The 21,430-nt window shown below is 46.5% G+C and overlaps 1 protein-coding gene across 4 annotated transcripts in view; it reads left to right on the forward strand.

The window, feature by feature from the left end:
* LOC144936455 (mitochondrial glutamate carrier 1-like) overlaps positions 1-21,430 on the forward strand; it is a 148,257-nt gene that overhangs the window by 52,759 nt on the left and 74,068 nt on the right. For all 4 annotated transcript variants that reach the window (XR_013637431.1, XM_078863511.1, XM_078863514.1 and 1 more), the window contains exons 2-3: positions 19,690-19,861; positions 20,554-20,679. Coding sequence is in view for 3 of the 4 variants with exons in the window: in XM_078863511.1 (XP_078719637.1) it covers positions 19,842-19,861; positions 20,554-20,679 (146 nt within the window). In the remaining variant the exon portion in view is untranslated. The remainder of the gene's footprint in view (positions 1-19,689; positions 19,862-20,553; positions 20,680-21,430) is intronic.

Consider the following 21,430-nt stretch of genomic DNA (forward strand, 5'->3'; position numbering starts at 1 on the left):
ATTATTAATCCACTGCTGGATGAAGGCCTCCCCACATCGTCACCATTCCTCATGGTCCTGCTCCATCTTCGCAATGGCCATCCTCTCGATCCATGCTATTTTCTTTCTGTCCCGGTGTAATTCCCAACATTCATCTCTCCATATGTCTTTAATCTTGAAATATGTTTTGTCATTGTCCATAATTCTGAAGCAAAGAATCACAAATAACTGTGTGTGGGTGTGTATTTACTGTATAGTCGAGAGCCGGTACTGAGCCTCCCCTAGGTAGACCTAGCCTTAAATTAGTACCTGTTGCTGTGAAAAATAAATGCATAGCTCATTGGATCCCTTCAGTATAAATATTTTGATTTTGTAAACATCAGCACTGGGGAGACAAACACGTCCGGGCATGGTGCGGGCCACCCACCCCTCATGTGCCACGTCAGCCTTCGTAGGTGCTCGCTAATAACACTTTCCCTAACATTCTGATGAAGATTATATGGTGGACCTTTGTATTTACTGTTTACATGTCACAGTGAATATTATGAACACGTGCTAAATTTGCCGTAACTTCCAGCACTATGTCAGCATGGGGGAATTCTGTCTCTATATATATCAGTGTGCAAGTGAGCGTGACAGTGAATGTTATTGTTCATTAGAACAGAAGCCATTCACATTTCAGGTCTGGGCCTGCATATGTGGTTGTGTATCATCACAGCAGACGAAACGACTCCCTATGGGGCCTCTGAGTTCCAGGCAAGGTTTTGACATTGCTGGCTAAGATGGTCCAGCACCAGTCCCAGTCTCAAATATATAGTTTTTATTGTTTCATGATTTTAAACTAAATTGGCTGTGTTAGATATCACTTTCAACATTTTATAATACCAGTTACTTTCTGTTAACGCATTTGCACTTCTGAAATTACAAGCACGTTACATGTGTATCAACCATTTGGTTCATAAAATGCAATTAAAATACATGTTTTCTGTGGCATTTAATTTAAACCTTTTGGGTTTTTCGGTAAAGTCCACGTAGATAGAAAAATAACAAAAAAATACAAACTCGCCAGATTTTTGTCTGAGACCTTGCTTCCATTCACTGGCAAGACCACCTCAGCTGTACTTAATTCAGCTCACTTGGTATCTCTAATTAAAGACATCTCACTATCTCCAGGTGATTTGCTTGTTAGCTTCGATGTAGTTTATTTTTTTACCAAAGCTCCTGTGCCTGACACCATTGCAATCATTGAAGATTTGGTTCAACAAGGACTGAATGCTGATGTACCGGCCCTGGTGAGACACTGCCTCACCAACACTTACTTCACCTGGAATGGTACATTCTACAAACAAGTTGAAGGTACCCCAATGGGTTATCCTTTATCTTCAGTGATAGTCAATGTTTTCAAGGAAAAATTTGAGACAGATGCCATCCAGGCATCCATCCTACGTCCTTCCTTGTGGAAGAGATATGTAGATGACACGTTTGTCATCTAGCCACATGGCCTGCCAGCTTTGAACAAATTCTTCAACCACATCAATTCCATACACCCAGCCATCAAATTTACAATGGAGGTGGAAAAGGATGGAAAGTTACTATTCTTGGATGTTTTAATAGAAAAGAGACCAGATGGCTCGTTGGGACACTGTCTACAGGAAAGCCACCCACACGGATGCCTATCTAAAACCTGACTCCCACCACCATCCAGCCCAGAAGAATTCCGTCATCAAAACTCTCCGCCATAGGGCTCGTTGCATTTCCGACCATCACCACCTAGCCAGTGAACTGGAGCACGCACACCAAGCCCTCAAGATGAATGGATATTCAGACTATACAATCCGTAAAGCTATCACCCCAACCGTTGGGAGAGGAACCATCTGAGGACCCAATCAAAACCATCACCTTTCCATACATAGCAGAGGTCACCAATAATATTTCGTGATCTGATCCCATCTGTGAAGGATGTGATCCCTGACATGCAATACCCCGGTGTCTATAAACTAAGCTGTGGCTGCGGCAGTAGTTACATTGCAGAAACTAAGTGACGTCTCGGACCGTGTTCGTGAACATAAGGCAGATCTGAAACATGGTAGGACCAATACCTCGGCCGTGGCTGCTCATTGTTTTAACACTGTGGGCTTCCACGAAATTGATTTCCCCAAGACGAAGCTACTCTGCAAACCTACTGGCTATCAACAAAGATTCGTTCATGAAGCCATCCAGATATTTCAACACAATTTCAACCGAGAAGATGGGTACAAACTGAGCAATCATTGGAAGGACGTTATTAACCAGTTTAAGTCATAACTGGCTGTGATGTTTTCATCCTACCTGCCGATGTTAGCAGTTATTTCCGACTCTCTGAGTTGCATTCCTCGATGTGGCGTCAGCTACATTGACATGCTAATCTCTCACAATACAATGTCTAGCCCAACAGCTTTGGGGTGCCGTCGATCTTCCTTTTCTAACCCCGCAAACTTATCCTTGGGCTGCACCCATCTCAGGCCGAAAAAACACCCTGCTTCAACAGCCCTCTTGCTATATTTTTTCACCTGAGCACAATTGCTTGTGTTGCGATCGAAACGTCGTGATTTTTATTATTATTTTTCTATCTACGTGACTTTACCGAAAGACCCAAAGAGCATGAATTCCTGCAGTCACGAAAGCTTTAAGTCAAGATTTAAGTTAAAATTTATATTTAAAGTAGTTTTCCCCTGTATGTTACAAGTAAGCAATACATCTTATACTGGTGATTTAATTCCTAAACAAGACATGAAGGGGCTCATGAGAAGTGCCCGTTACCTATGCTGTGCCTCACTGCTGCTCACTGCTCTGCTGCCTAAAAGTACCAACAACACTACCATAGTACACCATATGTCTCAACCATGACTCTTCTCATAACTCGGTCCCGAGTTTGCTTTAACGGTGTGTGGGGAAATGACACCACCTCTGAGTCTGCACATTCAAGTGACCTGCAATGAAGTCAAGGCAGTGACATCGCCTCTCACCTCTTACCTTCCTAATCAGTTGTTGGCTGGGCCTTGGTTTTTGGGTACATTTGTTTCATATTTGCTCTGTTGTTTTGAAATAAAACGTGAAATGTTTTATTGCGAGTGGTGAAGGGAATAGGACTAGGTACATAAACTTAAACCATTTTTATTTTACCAGGTAAGGCCCATTGAGCAATGTAGTTCTTTTTCAGAAGCGATCTGGCCACAAATAGTAGCTCAATGAAGTGACTTGTCTCGTGGACATTTATAGCAGCCAAATACTCTAAATACATGTTTCTAAATGTCGGGAAAACTGGAGGACCCAGAGAAAAATCCATGGAGAGAGAACATGCCAACTCAAAATATACTGGCGTCAAGGTCGGGATTAAACCCATGACCTCTTGTATACTAGGCGAGGTAGTGAACATCTCGCCACCGTGACACCCCTGACATAAACAAGTTTATCTATCACATATACGATGGCAAAAACAAGTTTATCAGTCGTAAAATCATTATTAATTAATGGAGAAGGGGAGGGCGCCAGAACAATGGGGCTGGAGGTGCCGGTGGTCACGGAGCTGCGTGGCGGCGGCTACTGCAGCGTGGGCCCAGGCTGCAGCTGTGGCCTGCCCTTGCACGGTCGTGGAACCGCAACACAATCTCTATTGGCAGCACAGCCGCACTGCCAACATTTGTTATTTGAGCTGTGGAGCAATTGTACTTAACCAGGTTTCTAATCGCACCTCCGATTAGCACTATTGGCTACATAGAGTCCGAAAGCAGTTCAACATCCACATGATTGTTGAATATTTTTGGTCATGTATTATTGCGAAAGAAAACGGATGGAATTGTTTTGTATGTTGTGTCTTTGCTTTGGTTGCATGTCACAAGTACGCAGCCTGTGTGTTTCACAGTTGCCTGACTGGACTCACTCAGTGAGCATTTTTTTAAATAGTGGAATTGTCGTGGATGCGAATCTGCTGCCGTTGACTAGGAGCCTGCAAAAGAGCTTCTGTGTAGCCTTGAGTATGAAAGCCACAAGTCACACGCATGCGCGCCACAGCCTGTGCATACATTCGCCGCTAATTGAATGATTTACCGTTTCCTTTCCATTTCACACTTGTCATTTGTAAAGTTGGCTTTGGCTCGCTGTTCACCACTTTGCAAGGGGCAGTGAATGTGTCCCCTGTGGAGCTGAGGTCGGAATGTGCGGGAGGAGGAGGTGGCGGTGCGTGTGTGTGTGACGTGGAGGGGCTGTGCAGCGTTTCACTGGGCACGGGCCCAGGAAACAGGAGATTATTCATCGTTTGAAGAACTTGCAGCCACCCTGGCAGCACGGTACACGAGCCTCTCTCAAGAACTCATCCGGGTCACGAGAAGTAACGTGTTTCAATGTGTTTCTGCAATCGACGGGTGCGTGTTTTTCAATAGGCAGAATTGATAACTTATACATTATTGTATTCCCTCACTTAGATTGTTCATGATTTATTTCACGTCTGTCTTTGGCTTGGCGTGTTAGCAACCATGTATGTCAGCCATCAGGTGACTTGGAAATCAGAGTATAGAATAATTCAGGAATGACAGTCTCACCCTGACGTGCATGAGACTATCCATGGCTGGGCACTGAGATGACTGCAGAAGGCTGCAAAGCCAAACCAGCATTTCCTGAGATATCTGTGCAGCGACGTTTGAGTGTCCTCTGGTATCTGTGGGACCCTCCTGTTGATGCACATGAAGCTGTTGATGCATCGAATGTGCTTGGTTAATTAAATAATATCACGGTTTTTAGTGTTGCTCAGGGGAACAGGAGATCAAGCCACTTTGGCCAGATGACCATCAGGAGGACCAGTTCAGGAAGACACGTCCAAAATGTAAAAATCGCATTCTTAATTGTCTGCTGGAGTCATAGATGCACCTCAGAGTAGCGCGGTTGGCTATGTACGATGTGAAAGAAGTTCAACATACATAACGTGTTGTTTTGTTGTTATATAAGTGATTGATTTGGGGATACGTTACAAGTTACCCCGAGGATGTAGTTTGGTGCGCTTAAGACGTGAGGGCAGCACTTGGGGATGGCCCATTGTACGATGTGGTTCTGCACACCTCTGACTTACAACAGTGGAATGGGAGTTGGAGTTCGAACCGGGAGGAAGGATGCACAGCTGGTGCTGTTTTTCTGCAGTGAATTAATTATATAACCAGAAACCTCCCACGGTACAATGCTCCTGAGCTGTGTGCGCACACCTCCCATAGATGTATGACGTCATCGTTTGTGTCAATGGTAGCAAACAAGAAGTTAATAAACAAGTTATGGGCACTACAAAAGTAATAGAGTTATAGTGATGATTGAGTCGGTGGTGGCTATGCACGTCTATAATTCAGTGCTGTGGAAGTGAGGGTTGGATTGCACAAACGTTGTGAAACTCCCTTCCCGTGGACGTGAGCAGGAGCGATACCCTGGCTCGCCAGGAGAATGCGGTACAGCAAATGTGGACTCCACCTGTTCCGTCTGTATGGGATAGAGTATTCTTAGGTTTTTTCGGTAAAGTCACGTAGTAGGTAAAACATTAAAATTAATAAAAGTAAAATAAAATAAAAATCACGACGTTTCGGAGGCAACACAAGCTTCCGTCTTCAGGTGGAACCGTCACAGCCACGACAGCTGTATCAAGTAAATGAGAGATTACAAGAGCTACCACTCCGTATATATAATGGTTGGAGAGGGGAAGGGCCAAGTACGGCACACTTTTTATTAATATGGTAAGGTGAGGCTTAAGACTAAGAATAGACTGCATAACAAAAGGCTGACCCTTCCTCTCTCCAACCATTATATATATACGGAGTGGTAGCTCTTGTAAGCTCTCATTTACTTGATACAGCTGTCGTGGCTGTGACGGTTCCACCTGAAGACGGAAGCTTGTGTTGCCTCCGAAACGTCGTGATTTTTATTTTATTTTACTTTTATTAATTTTAATGTTTTACCTACGTGACTTTACCGAAAAAACCTAAGAATATGAATCCTTGCAGTCACGAAAGCTTCAAATCTAGAATTAATGGGATAGAGTGTTGCCCCCTCGAACGTGTGGATTTTCTCCAGGTGCTCCCATTTCCTCCCACGTGTAAGCGCTCACTAATTTGCCGATAACAACCATCTCATGTAGAGGGACGCAGGGCTCCGGCACACGTTGGCTCACCACGTGGCTGCTGCCTTCCCGCTCGCCTGTGGTCCCTCTTCGAGCCCTCTGAGTCATCCTTTCTCTCTCTTCCAGAACAAGTGGACACTGTGTGGTGAGTTTCAAGTTGAAATACATTTTTTAATAAAAATTTCACTTGAATGGTTGTTGCCATCGTGGTTAGTGCAGTGTGAAAGCATGACCCAAAATGACAACTCTTGTTAAACGGGATCCGAGGTCTACTGTTATGGATTGGTGCTGATTGCAATCAGAGTTAGATGCTACACTTAAGCTTGGGTAAAAACAAGGCAGCTCTGCAGGACTCCTTGGGAAGATTCTCCCACGAGCGAGAAACCCTGTGCACAATAGTTTCCCTGAGTTTGTTTATTTAAGGCTGCAACATTTTTGCTATATGCTGAAAACCACAAAATTATGTAATTGTGCTATAGGCAGCCTGTGGCGACATACGGCGATTTTGTTATTTTATTATGAAACTAATTCTTTTCCATATCCTCTCCAATGCACGAACTGTGTAAGAGAATGCACACAGAGGACACAGTCACTTGCGTGCAGCTCGGGTCCCCAGTGCCGCTGTGTGGATTGGGTTTTACTGCACTGTGGAAAAGAAGCTCCTGCAGCAGAAACTTCTGGCTGCATGGAATTTGCCCAATTAGTGATCTGATTCATGTGTCCATTTCATCCAGTCGATTCAGCATTAGGGCGGTGCCACCATGGACCCTTCCACCGCATAGTGTGTAGCCCTGGCAGAGCACGCTGCAGACAGGGTGACCTGCGATAGGATGAACATTAGCGCATGCTTCAGCCACCTATATCCTCCAATGCAGCAATCATTGAGCCAGTCTGTGAGCCACGATATGACTCTCTTCCCATATATTAGCGGTGGCCAGCTGGCATCTCCAGAGCCACGTGCGGCTCTTTAATCCACCACACACGGCTCCATCGAAGGGGAATAACGTAGAATGCACTATCACAGTAGCAAGGAATAATGAATGTCCCCCGTGCTGTGCCGAAAACTGTCAAAATATATACACACTTATATATAAACTTGGCTCTTTGAAGAACTCATGGCTCCTTTTGGCTCTTGGTCTGTTACAGTTGGCCATCCCTGCCATACAGCAGATTGAAATCCCATTTTTATTAATGTGTTATGTGTCTTGCATAGGAGGTTCAATATATTGTAATATTATTTATACATGCTATCATTTATAAACAATTCCTGTTATGCAAGTTAGTTTATGTTCTTGCATTTCTTGTTCTTGAGAAAGTTTCAGATACAGTAACAGAAACGTCTGGCCATAGGATATTGGAATGAGTCAAGGACCAGCTATGCCCCAGGGATTGCAGGAGCTTCAACGTCACAGTAATGTATTTATGATGGAGTCGGTGAACAGGGCAGTGGATATGGAAATTTGTGGATTGGAGAACATGCCTTCAGACCGTCTAAAGCAGAGCTCTGCCAACCATGGCCCACGAGCCAAACGCGGCCCAGCAGCTCCTTTCATCTGGCCCACGGTGTCACTCAATTCACCATTTAAAAACGGCCCGGTGTGGTTTTTCATTAATTGAGTTTTATTATTGTGCAAACTACTAACCGATGCTTGGCGTGGGATCAGTAGGTGTGCAGGCATGGGAGTGAGGATTGCCACATGCCGGCGTAAGGTGCCGTGTCGCGGCAGCAGTAGCAGATCCATGTGGCGTTTGGTCCATGCGGTGTGAGACCGTGAGGCTCACGTGACACGAGCCCGGCGCTGATCACAGCACACTCAGTTTTCTGTAGACTGAGCGTCAGGCCAGGTTCTAATACCAATTTCCACTCGTCGCCCTGGCTCGGAACTGATTCCATGTGGTTGGGTGTCGTGCTATTCTAATACAGAGACAAAGATCTCCCTATAGCTTTAATAGACTGTTGGGTCAAGTGCTGTGAGTGAGGATCTGTTAGGTTCGGCGTGGCAATGAGAGGGTGTTGTCGATAGCAGCACACCCGAGTGCCCTGCTCTCACCACTGCTGGGGTTTACACGTGTCACACGAGGTACTCATGTAAGGCTTAATCAATGTAAGAGAGGCCTAGAAACGGTTTAGGTATTTTTCTACTGATGTTAGCCATGAGTGAGAATCGAACTCTGGGTGCAGTGCGCTAACCGCTTTGACACACACACAAAACAAAGACAAAGATCCCACATATAGTCTTGACAAACTGTTAGGGAAAGTGCTTTTAGCGAGTACCTTTGAAGGCTGGTACGGCGCACGAGGTGGGTGGCCAGTACCACGCCCGAGCGCCTTTGTCTCCCCAGTGGCGATATTTACACACACCACTAGGTACTCATTTGAGGGTGAGTGGAATTAAGGGAGGCCCAGGACTGTTTCTGATAGTTATCACTGGTGTTGACCGTGAGCGGAAATGGAACCCGGGTCCCCAGGTTCATAGCACAGTGTCCTAACTGCTGCACTACCGCTCCACACACACACACGTATTGATACACAACCAAAGCCATAAATACACATGTCCCATGTGGCAGTGTGTGTCTGTGCTGTACAAGAGAGGTGTAATGATTCACTGCCGGCGAGGCCTTGAATTGCCATTTCGATTCAATAATAGATTATGTTTTTAACATCGCAGTGAATGCTAGTATCTGGAGTGGATGCAGGCGTCACGTGAATCCATTAGATACAACATATATAGATGATTTTATTATTATTTTTCATTCACTTTATTTTCATTTTATATTTATTTTTTATTGTTAGTATTTTTTCTATCTACGTGACTTTACCAAAAGACCCAAATAATATATATGTAATAAAGGACTCTGTCAGGCGATGTAAGTCTCCGTTCGTCCTTTATTTGGGTTCTTCTCCTCTGCACCCCGCTGGCCTCCTCCTCGGACCAGCGTCGTCTCTCACGCGCCCTGCGCACTCGCTTCCTCCTCAGCTCCTCCACTCGTCCTTCACCCCGCTGGTCCTGACAAGGGACCAGCGTCTCCTCTCGCGTGCCACGCACCCCCTGCTAGCCACCCCGCTAGCCCCGTGTGCCCCGCACACTCTGCTAGCCACCCCGCTAGCCCCGTGTGCCCCGCACACTCTGCTAGCCTCTTCGCTAGCCCCGTGTGCCCTGCACACTCTGCTAGCCACCCCGCTAGCCCCGTGTGCCCCGCACACTCTGCTAGCCACCCCGCTAGCCCCGTGTGCCCCGCACACTCTGCTAGCCACCCCGCTAGCCCCGTGTGCCCCGCACACTCTGCTAGCCTCTTCGCTAGCCCCGTGTGCCCCGCACACTCTGCTAGCCACCCCGCTAGTCCCGTGTGCCCCGCACACTCTGCTAGCCACCCCGCTAGTCCCGTGTGCCCCGCACACTCTGCTAGCCTCTTCGTTAGCCCCGTGTGCCCCGCACACTCTGCTAGCCACCCCGCTAGCCCCGTGTGCCCCGCACACTCTGCTAGCCACCCGCTAGCCCCGTGTGCCTCGCACACTCTGCTAGCCTCTTCGCTAGCCCCGTGTGCCCCGCACACTCTGCTAGCCACCCCGCTAGTCCCGTGTGCTCCGCACACTCTGCTAGTCACCCCGCTAGTCCCGTGTGCCCCGCACACTCTGCTAGCCTCTTCGCTAGCCCCATGTGCCCCGCACACTCTGCTAGCCACTCCACTAGCCCCGTGTGCCCCGCACACTCTGCTAGCCACCCCGCTAGTCCCGTGTGCCCCGCACACTCTGCTAGCCTCTTCGCTAGCCCCATGTGCCCCGCACACTCTGCTAGCCACCCCACTAGTCCCGTGTGCCCCGCACACTCTGCTAGCCTCTTCGCTAGCCCCATGTGCCCCGCACACTCTGCTAGCCACCCCGCTAGTCCCGTGTGCCCCGCACACTCTGCTAGCCTCTTCGCTAGCCCCATGTGCCCCGCATACTCTGCTAGCCACCCCGCTAGTCCCGTGTGCCCCGCACACTCTGCTAGCCTCTCCGCTAGCCCCGTGTGCCCCGCACACTCTGCTAGCCACTCCGCTAGCCCCGTGTGCCCCGCACACTCTTCTCTCGCTCCGCACACCGCTGGCCGACGGTGTGCCAAGCCCCATCAGCCACGTGGCTGATGGCGCGGCGGCCACCCAACGTGGTCCCGCCTCTTCACTCCATCGACTGGCCCTGATCTCTTCCGGGCTCCCTCCTATAACCTCTCTCCCACGTGACCTTGACTCCTCCCTTCCGGATCGTCACATCCGGCCTTCCCATCTATGCTCGCATTACATATATATAGATTATGTATATTGAGCAAAAACAGATTCTCACACATGCAATACGTTGCAGGTATCATGAGCTGAAGTATTGATACATCGATGGATTTTGACATTATGAATAACACGATTTTAAAAGAAGTTCTATATGTAATGGGCGTTGTTTTGGACAATGACTCTTCTTCATAGCCAATAGCGAGAGGTCAGAGAGATATAATTTATCATACGAGTTGGAGACTGCACTTTACAACACGGGGCCATATAAGATTGAAATATTTTCAAACAAATTGAAAGCTACTGTGAAAACTTGGCAGAACCCTCCTGAAAAAGTCACGTGACTCTGAGGCTTTCCCTGGTAAACAAGCGAAGTGGTCATAAACAAAAATGTTATTCTCAACAGGTCCCATTGTGTAAATTGCAGTCCAATTTCTCGACCACATCAATTCCATACACCTAGCCATCAGATTCACCATGGAAGTCGAAAAAGATGGCAAGCTACCCTTTTTGGATGTCCTAATTAAAAGGAGACCTGATGGTTCAATGAGCCACTCTGTCTACAGGAAAGCCACCCATACGGATTCTTACCTAAAACCGGATTCCCACCACCATCCATCCCAGAAGAATTCCCTCACCAAGACTCTATACCAGGGGTCCTCAAACTTTTTAAACAGGGGGCCAGTGCACTGTCCCTCAGACCGTTGGAGGGCCGGACTATAGTTAAAAAAAACTATGAACAAATTCCTATGCACACTGCATATATCTTATTTTGAAGTGAAGAAACAAAACCGGAACAAATACAATATTTTAAATGAAGAACAAGTAAAGTTAAATCAACAAACTTGCCAGTATTTCAATGGGAACTATGGGCCTGCTTTTGGCTAATGAGATGGTCAATGTCCGGATTCATATTTGTCACTGCTAGTCGTAACAAGTGATGCAAGTGTGCATCCGTTAGTCTAGATCTGGTTGGAGATTTCAAATGTTTCATTCTGGAAAAAGTCTGTTCACAGACATAAGTGCTGCCAAAGATGGTTACCATTTTGAGTGCATGGTTCCTGAGATGAAGATATGTCTCAGAGGGGAGAGATGCATAGAAATTATGAAGGCTGCTTGACTTGAATGCGTCTTTCAGAGAGTCACAATTCTGCAGTTCAGCCAGTTCCATTTGGTAAATTGTATCCACATTTTCAATGTCAATAGAAAATGGGTTACGGAAAAGCTGTATGTCCTGTTCATGGAGATGAAGCTCTTTAAATCTAAATTGGAACTCCTTTTGCAATTTTGACAGTGAATCCACACATGTTTTGTTTGGGATTTGCAACCAATGGTTTTTCCGCTAACAGATTTTGAGTTGTGGGGAGATGGCAGAAGTTTTCCTCCTTAACTTGTTTGATGAGGAGGCCTAATTTTACTTCAAATGCTTTGACATGTGATTGCATATCACAGAGGAGCTTCTCCTTTCCTTGAAGTTGCACATTGAAACTGTTGAGTAGCTCTGTTACATCTGTCAGAAAGGCAAGGTGCCATTTCCATTCTGCATCATTGAGCTCTGGTACTGCTTTGTTTTTTGAAAGCAGAAAAGCTGTAATCTGTGGAAGTAAGTCATATAAACTTTCAAAACTCTCCCTCGACTCAGCCAACGGACTTCTGTGTGGTACAGAACATCTTCATAGTCAACATTTAGTTCAGACAGAAATTCCTGAAATTGTCTGTGGTTTAGTGCATGAGCTCTAATGAAGTTAACACAAGATACCACAATTTTCATAACAGAGTTCCACTTCAGTGATTTACTACACAGCGCTTGTTGGTGGATGAGGCAGTGTATGGCTATTGGATGAGAATTGTTATGTTTGTCCATCTCTTGGTTAATGCGAGCAATTACTCCTTTCTTAGACCCCACCATGCTAGGAGCACCATCAGTTGTCACACTGGCTAGTTTAGCCCAATTCAGCTCCAAACCATTCACAGTTTGGCAAACCTTTTCATAGATATCCTCTCCTGTAGTTGTTCCTTTGATGCTTTGCAGTGCAGCAAGCTCTTCTGTGACTTCGAAATAGTCATTCATCCCACGAATAAAAATTAGAAGTTGTGCAGAATCACGAACATCATTGCTTTCGTCGAGTGCCAAGGAAAAATAGGAAAGTTTTTTTGTGGAGTTTTGCAAATGCTGATGCAAATTGTCTCCCATTTCTTCAATCCTCCGTGTAATTGTAGGTCCTGAAAGACTCACTGTACTAAATAAATCGGCCTTCTCTGGACACATCTCTTTGGCAACAGAAAGAAGGCATTCTTTAACAAATTCTCCCTCCACGAATGGTCTGCCAGTGCACGCTATTAGCTTGGCAACTTGAAAACTTGCTCGCAGTGATGAAATATTTAGCTGCTTCTGCTTCACAAAAGTATTTTGCTGAGTTGTTAATGTATTTTTCAGTTTTAATATTTTATCTTTTCTCACTTCTCCGACCAAACAATCATATTTATCTTTATGTTGAGTTTCATAGTGTCGACGTAAATTGTATTCTTTGAACACAGACACTATATTCTGGCATATCAGACACACAGCTCTTTCCTTGTACTGCATGAAAAAGTAATCATAAGTCCACTGTTCTTTGAATATCCTACACTCCGAGTCAATTTTTCTCTTTCTTGACATCAGTTTCCTAGGGAGTCAAAATTGCTATTAGTAAAATACCAATATATATATACAGCGCTACAAAAACAATATACCAGCAATAACTTTGCCCACACAGAGACATACAGACTGCACTGCCCATCAATGCAGTCTGATTGGGGGAACTCAGCTTTTACCCCAGGCTCACACTGGTGCGGGTGCCATTAAAAAGTTAATTACACCTGCAGTTTTGTTCACAGATCGCAGTACATCCCCAGCACACAGGAATATCACTGGGAGTGGAGCCGAGGGGCAAGTGAGGGAGCTGAGGGAGGGAGAGCCAGTCATGCGCAGCCAGGGGAGGGCTGGCAGCCTTAGGCCTGGGGGGCAAGTCCAGTCAATTGGCCCATTGAACCATTCACCAGCGCAGCCCAATGAGGTCCCACCGCCGCAGCTCAATCAGTGCTCACCAGCGCAGCCCAATCAGTGCCCACCACCGCAGCCCAATGAGTGCTCACCAGCGCAGCCCAATTAGTGCTCACCAGCGCAGCCCAATTAGTGCTCACAAGCTCAGCCCAATTAGTGACCATGGGCCGGATAAATGTCCTCGGCGGGCCGCATGTGGCCCGCGGGCCGTAGTTTGAGGACCCCTGCTCTATACCATAGAGCCCAATGCATATCCGACCAGGAACACATTGCCAGTGAACTCAAACACGTACGCCAAGCTCTTAAGGCTAATGGTTACTGCAACTACACAATCCGCAAAGCCATCACTCCAACCATCAAGAAGGATCCTGTTGAGCCTTTCAAGACGATCACCTTACCCTACATTGCTGGGGTCACAAAAAAGATCTCCAAAATCCTGATAGAACACAAGATCCAGGTCCGATTCAACACAGTACATAAAATCCGTGATCTGGTCCCATCTGTAAAAGATGTGGTTCCAGACATACAGTACCCTGGTGTCTACAAACTAAGTTGCCTCTGTGGTAGCAGTTACATTGGAGAAACCAAACGATATGTCTCGGACCGCATTCGTGAACATAAAGCAGACTTGAAACACGGTAGGACAAACACCTCAGCCGTGGCAGATCACTGTTACAATTCAGTGGGCTCACATGATATTCACTTCTCCAAGACAGAGGTTCTCTGCAAGCCATCTGGCTACCATGAGAGATTCGTTCATGAGGCGATCCACATATACAAACACAGAGACAATTTCAACCGAGAAGATGGATTCTGACTTAGCAATCATTGGAAGGACGTAATAAACCATTTCGGATCTTAACTGATTGTGTTCACGTTTACGGTGACTTTCAGACCGCGTTCCACTCACTGGCATTGTATTCTCCGCAGGGAATGGATTCTTTGCTCCGCTGCAGGTTTCCCCCTACTACTCTCCCATTGACATATTTCGTTGCTTCCTCTTAGTATCTTTAACACGACGGTCAATGGTACAGTGTATAATAACAAATAGTATCAAATGTATATGCTTAATACAATGTACAAAGTAATATATAGTATCGTAATTGTATAGTGAATATACAGCAGTGTGATATACTTTAGGGTGGGTAGAAGTTAATACATAGTGCAATATTACAATGTACAAGGTTTATAGCAATACAGTATATAATTTAATGTTGGGTTTGTCTATGGCAGTATATAGTACAGTGTAGACTCGTGTGATGTAAGAGAATAAAGTTTAGATGGAAGCATATTATATTTTTTTACGACGTAGAATTGTAATGTATTACTTACTGTTAGTTACTCAGCTTATTGTAGAGTACATTTAGTATACTGATGATACTATGTAGTTTATACTTTAGTTGTTTACGTGGTGGTTTTAGTTACTGCAGCTACATACTATTAACACTCCTTCCCTTTATTAATGTTACCCCTATCCCCTCTCTTTGATGCTGCTAATCCTGCATAATGCACGGGCATAAGTAGTACTAATCACATACTTGCATTTCCCATATCCCCTCCCTTTGATGCTGCGAATCCTGCATAATGCACGGGCATAAGTAGTACTAATCACATACCTGCATTTCCCATATCCCCTCCCTTGGATGCTGCTAATCCTGCATAATGCACGGGCATTAGTAGTACTAATCACATACCTGCATTTCTCATAAATATGCTAAATTCCTCTTGATATGCAAATTCTTTCGTCAAGGCGCCCTTTTCCCCCCTTCCAACCCAGCTTATATATATGTTCCAAGCATGGTGCTGTTTCATTCAGACGCTGTCACCTCGACAGACCTGGTTTTCACCTGAGGAGGCTGCTTGCGTTGTGGCCGAAACGTCGTGAGAATTATTTTATTATGTTTTATTTTTATTATTTTATTGCTTCCCTTCTACGTGACTTTACCGAAAGAACCAAGAAGAGCTTATTATCCACTCTATATATCTGACCTCTATATGTTATGGTCTATTAAAAAAGGGCCCATTGCACATAACATCGCCAATTTTGTATATATATTTAAGACCACAGTGTTATTGACAGGTGTGTTGAGTTTGTGCACCACTACCAACGCAGCAGCAGCGGCGTCACCACCACCACATCATTCGCGGCAACCTTTTTCCATTGCTGCCGCAAAAGTGTATACATGCTTTGAAGGACAATATCTCGTCCATTTCAGAAATGTGCACTCACCCTGTGCTGCGCTGCACACGGGCTGTCGGGGTAATTTGGCCGGAGGTGGTGACGGGCAGCGTAATTGATTGCCACCCTCACTGCCCCCCACCACCCTGCCCCCCCCCTACCCCTAATCCGTGCTGCCTCGGCGTTCTCCAAATTTGTCAGAAACAGGGCCTGAGGGAAGAAACGCAAACGTGATTCGGAGCGGGGTTGCTCAGTTCCCCCCTTTACCTTGTGCTGGGTTCGAGGGGTGGGGTGAGCGGGCTGGGCCCATAGGGAGTAAAGCCGCCGGAGAGCAGGATTATCGCTCCGCTCCAAAGTCGTCACGCAAACTCGGGCAGACCTCATTATGTTGGTGCAAGGGAAAATCCGTACCGGTTGGCATTAAAGCGACATCTGTCGTGCTGCTCCTCTTGGTGTGGTATTCAGGACACGGCAATGTCTCGGTCGGGGCAATGGTGGCACTCACTAAATACCTTTCTTTCTTCCTGCCTATCTTGACCACGCATTCGCTCTCAAGCCCAATTGACACACCGACGAGTGCTGTACTCGTATTACCAGGGAGGTGAAGGAGATCCGAAGTAACCAGCTGGAGTCAAATAGATGCAGTCAGCAATTGTTTCATACCACAGGCTTTACAAACACTTGTGCATCTGTTGAGAGGGGTACATCCAGAAGGCCACAACACACCTCATGGGTCAAACTGCACGGCATTGTTAACGCTTGCATTGGATCCAGTGCAAAGTTATATTTCTCTTGCAACAATGCTGTTTTGCAGTAGTTGAATGGAAATGAATCGGTAGCATTTAATTTCATGTTGACAGATATGTTGCAAGGAGAATGGCTGATGTGTGTCTGCAATGATTATGTCATGAGCTGCTGCCTCATACTGTAGGTTTTCTGCAGTACTATGCTTACATCTCTCTCCTCCACCTCTACTCTCCCCAGTTTGACTTCCAATACCGAGCCGCGACCTGCTGTGTGTGACACTTGCCTGTGTCTCAGAAGCCGCTTTCCAAACTCAGTGGTCAAGTCTAGACTCAGAGTCTGTGGTTTCCTGCTCAACTCAGCATGAGGTGGCACTCATCTGTTCACAGCTCGGAGCCAGTGCTGAACATTCCAAATTCCGATGGTGAGGCTGAGTCTTTCCGTAGGACAAGGATAAAGGGCCACTGAGATCATGAACTCCGGAGGGATGTATGTATGTTGAACTTTCACACCATATGTAGCCAACTGTGCTAATCGGGGGTGGGGGGGGTAGGACAACAAGGTATGAAGGGCCGAGTCAACCCTTGACCGGGACATGAACATCCACTCTTTCGATTGCTGCTGAGTTTGTCGTAAATAATCTTGCACGTGTGTGGCCCTATTCTAAAATCCACTGCTGGATGAGAGCCTCCCCACGCCATGCGGTTTGTGAGGGTTTTTAAAATCTATTTTACCAGCCGAGTTAGTGCAGGTTGGAGAAAGCAGTGAGCATCGATGTGGAAGGATAGAAATACACTAATTAAACAAAAAAATGTGCTTGCAAGGAGGAGGTCCCTTCCTATTGACAATGTCTCCTGTCTTCTTTGAACCTCACCAGTTTACAGTGCATCCGCAGCATCATTTGAAGGGCACACTGATGCCAGCAGCTGCCTTATCGCTGCAGTCCCTGTAGGTCAACGCGAGAGGAGAGGCTGGGCGACGGGGCGGCCTGGCCCCTGGCAGGTTGCACCACAAAGGATACACTTTGTGTGACTAATGCGAGAGCTGGCTGGACTGACCGACCGTGCATTAGGGCGACACATGACCGTTAAATCAATAGCGCAGAGTGGAGGAGGGTGGCTTTATGTTCCGACTTAGCTCGTAACTCACGCCCACACGCTGCTGCGGATTAGCCTGCCTTGACAAGATTCCGTGTGGAGATACATTTGGAAATGGGAATCACAGACATATAAAACTTCCTCAGTCACTGATTCCTTAACACAATCAATGGCCATAAGAAAAATGTTAAGATAACAATAATGAATAAAAAGTGCAGCCCTTTACCAATATACTTGTCATGGGGATCGATTTGCCATACTTTACCATGATGGGTCATGCAGGCTGGTGAAGGGAGAGCCCAGGATTGCCTCTGATATCACTCCCCACTGATGTTAGCTATGGCTAGGAATCATACTCAGGCGGCCAAGTTCATAGCGTGATGCGCGAGATATTATTTTAGTGCTCCGTAATTAGATGTGAAATAAGTGCGCTACATGGCCAGGAGCAGAGGGCATGGGGTAAATTATTATTGCTGTAACCAATATGTTTAACTTGAATGAAATAATACAAAACTCAAACAATGATTTAAATGAAATAACACTGCTGCGAATGTGCTTGAGGTTTATTGTGGCACAGCTGGAGTTTGTGCCGCTGATAGCGGAGGAGACCTCCACCACCAGCCTGGTGGAGGGAGTTTCTCTGCCCCACATTTTCCGAATTGACAAATGAGGAAACGCCCTTGGATAAAGACAAATGCGAGGTTTACATTAAAAGCCCTCTCCCCCGTTGATTAATTTAAAATTAAAAGTACAATGTCAATTGATAAAAAAATACTCAATTCCAAAGTCATGCTCGTAATTCGGGTCCTTGTACGTAATAGGAATTCCCACTCACGCCTGTGATGAAGCTGCATGGACACCGTCGCTAACCCCTGCCGTCGACGTAGCTTTATGAAAGCTCACAGGAGGGCTCCAGTGCCCAGCCTCAGTGCGGAAAATTTCTAGCAATCTGTGATGTCCCAGCCCTCGAGTGGGGACGCATTCAGCGTGAGACTCGCACACTTGGCACGCGTCGTCTCCCGTTCTTCTAATATTATCTCGATTTATAGAGTGCATTTACCATGCTGCTTTACATCAATTATTTAATTTAACATAGGATGATAATGATTTGAAATTAACAATTGGGTTATTTGTAAGTGGTGGTGTAGTTGTAATGACGCTAGAACAAGAGGGATTGAAATAGAGGGATAGGCTTGGTCGTAGCTGGGGGGGGGGGAAGGGAGTGAGTCCCTGGCACCGCTGCGAATGGTGACATTATTTCCGAGCTCACGCGCTCTCACGCCTCCACTACCAAATCGGAATCACTATCCCCCCGACCATTCATTGGCGTCATTTGTGGAAGGGTCGCTTCCGAAAAATAAGTGAATACCTCAGTGGGCTTTGTCTGGTAGGATGGGGATGGTTTAGTTGTACTTGTATGTGTTTTGGGTGATTTGATTACCTTTCTTGTATTTTGCACTACTATCGTGTTTTTATATATTTTTTGCTTTTGTAAAGTTTTTTTCCCGCCCCTACTAGACATCTGTAAAAAAGAGCTTCATTGCTCATAGGATTACGCCAGTATAAATACATATGCTAATTTTGACATTCTGACGATTCAATCTTATGCCACCTTCTGGCCGCTCTCATGCATTAGCCATCCCCCAACCCGAGAGCCGCGTGTCGTAGCCACGCCTGTGTCTGCGGTTTAACCCCCCCCCCCCACCGTGTGACGTGAAGGCGTGCACGTTGGTCGATGACTTTGTTTAGGATGTGATGTTAATCATATGGGAGAGCATGAGAGGGAGGTCAGGAGATATGTTGCACGAGCAAGCTACGTTCCTGATGGACTGCATAGTAATGGAGAGGTGAACTTTAATGGGCAGAGATGGGTGTTTTAGGCGGCAGTGATAGCTGTGTTTGTTACTTTACGTGCATAAGAGCACTGGACTCGTAAGGCAGTGGGTGCAAGAGGCATTGAATCCTCTGCTTTGTATTTACAGTATAACTCAAGGGATTTTCCTCCACAGGGTGCCCGAGTGGAGTATCCGCAGCAGGTGACCGATGGCCTTGGCACTACCACAGCCAGTGCTGTACTGCTCCTCTATTGTACAGCCAGTGCTGTACTGCTCATCTATTGCATGACTTCATGTTGGCGTTGCTTTTAGTTCCTTCAGTGCCCGTGTCGTGCAACTCGAATTTGCCCCTGTGTTACGTAACCTAAGGTAGCCCTCGGTCATGTTATTTCAGTTGAACCCATGTTGCTGTTTACTCGTAGGTAGGAGTCGAGTCCTGGATCCATAAGGCGACAGCTGGGACAGCAGCAGCAGCTCAGCCCTTACAGACGCACGGAGCAAGGAACGGAGCAGAGACAGGAGCGACCGTGAATCAGCGACCACGTCCACACCTCGCAGCAGAGCTTTCTGTTAAATGGCCGAGAAACCACTGAGGTGAGCAAGCGGATTTCTGGGATGCGAGCCACGAATTCTATATCTTTCCATCGAATAAACAAATGAGAGCGGTCCCAGGCCCCCTTGGGATAGCACTTGGGACCGCCCATCCCAGCCCTGGCCTGGGCATTGCCAACAAGATGCCTCCATTATTGGAAATCCACTCCCTATTCGAAACCCAAGCCTCTCCCTGTCTCTCCTTCCACCTCGATGTTCTCTCCCCTTGTCATCACTTAGCAAACCACATAGGCTCTCTTTGTCTGGCACATATGTAGATATTAGACATTTTGTGTTAATGGTTGGAAAATGTGAAACATTGGAAATAATTTTCTTCCAGCAATTTGAAATGTATGCTATATTTATAACATGCTGTTTGCAGTATGAACTGGGACATTTTAAAGTGTGGTGGTGTGACTGGATGGTGTTATGGCTCCGTGGTGGTTTGGCTGATGGGGGTGTGGCTGCGTGGTGGTGTGGCTGTGTGGTGGTGTGGCTTTGTAGTGGTGTTGCTGTGTGGTGGTGTGGCTTACGGTGGGGGTGTGGATGCGGAGTGGTATGGCTGCGTGGTGATGTACTTGTGTGGTGATGTGGCTGTGTCGTGGTGTAGCTGCGGGGTGGTGTACCTGTGTTGTGGTTTGCGATGGTGGAAGCTGTGCTTGCTCACGGCGGTGAACTGTTGATGTTGCGTGCAGCCTTCCGGCCAAGTTGATCAATGGCGGCATCGCCGGGCTCATCGGGGTCACGTGCGTCTTCCCTATCGACCTGGCCAAGACGCGCCTGCAAAACCAGCAGGAGGGACAGCGCATGTACCGAAACATGTGAGCGCTTGCCTCGCCCTTTACCAGGGGGGTTCCACACTTCACCACGTTCCAATCAGGGCTGTTAAATGCTGAGGCACTGCTGGATTCAGTCATGAATCAAGCCACCGGTGGTTTTTATTGGTCAGAATTTGATCAATACATTGGCACGTACATATATATCTTTGTAAACGTGACGATCTTGTCACGTGGTGGAGTGTTAATGGCAAACCTACTCCCATGTGGCCTAATCGAAAAACAAATATGGATTAAAGTGACACTGCCTGATTGTGAGGTTATCAAAGGTCACTTAGAGGACTTGGCTGTTCTTGAAGAGTAGACTTGGATTGCCTATATTTGAAATGTGTGCATCGATCTGAAAACATCCAAATGACTTTAAAAGATCAAAGATAATATTAAGGAATTTCAATTGCATATTCAACATCTTAACTACTGACCACACATAAAACTGCAGCGTTGCATGTGGTGCAAATAACATGCACTTTCCACCTTCGGATTGAACATTTGATTTGTCCACTTGTTACTGCCAAAAACCATAGTAATTAATTAATGAAGGGGGTGCACGACGTTTATACTTGATGGCTGCGTAATGCATCGGTCAAGGACGATTCTCTTAGACTAAATAAAGCCGTCGTTGATCGTGCTCTTGGTGGATGCATGAGCGTGAGGGTGGCCGAGGCCGTATCCTGCTGTGAGGCACTCCACACGCTCGCACGGGCCCCGGGGAGACGTGCCCCACACACGCACAACT

Source organism: Lampetra fluviatilis, chromosome 16 (assembly GCF_964198595.1).
Source record: "Lampetra fluviatilis chromosome 16, kcLamFluv1.1, whole genome shotgun sequence".
NCBI lineage: Eukaryota > Metazoa > Chordata > Hyperoartia > Petromyzontiformes > Petromyzontidae > Lampetra > Lampetra fluviatilis.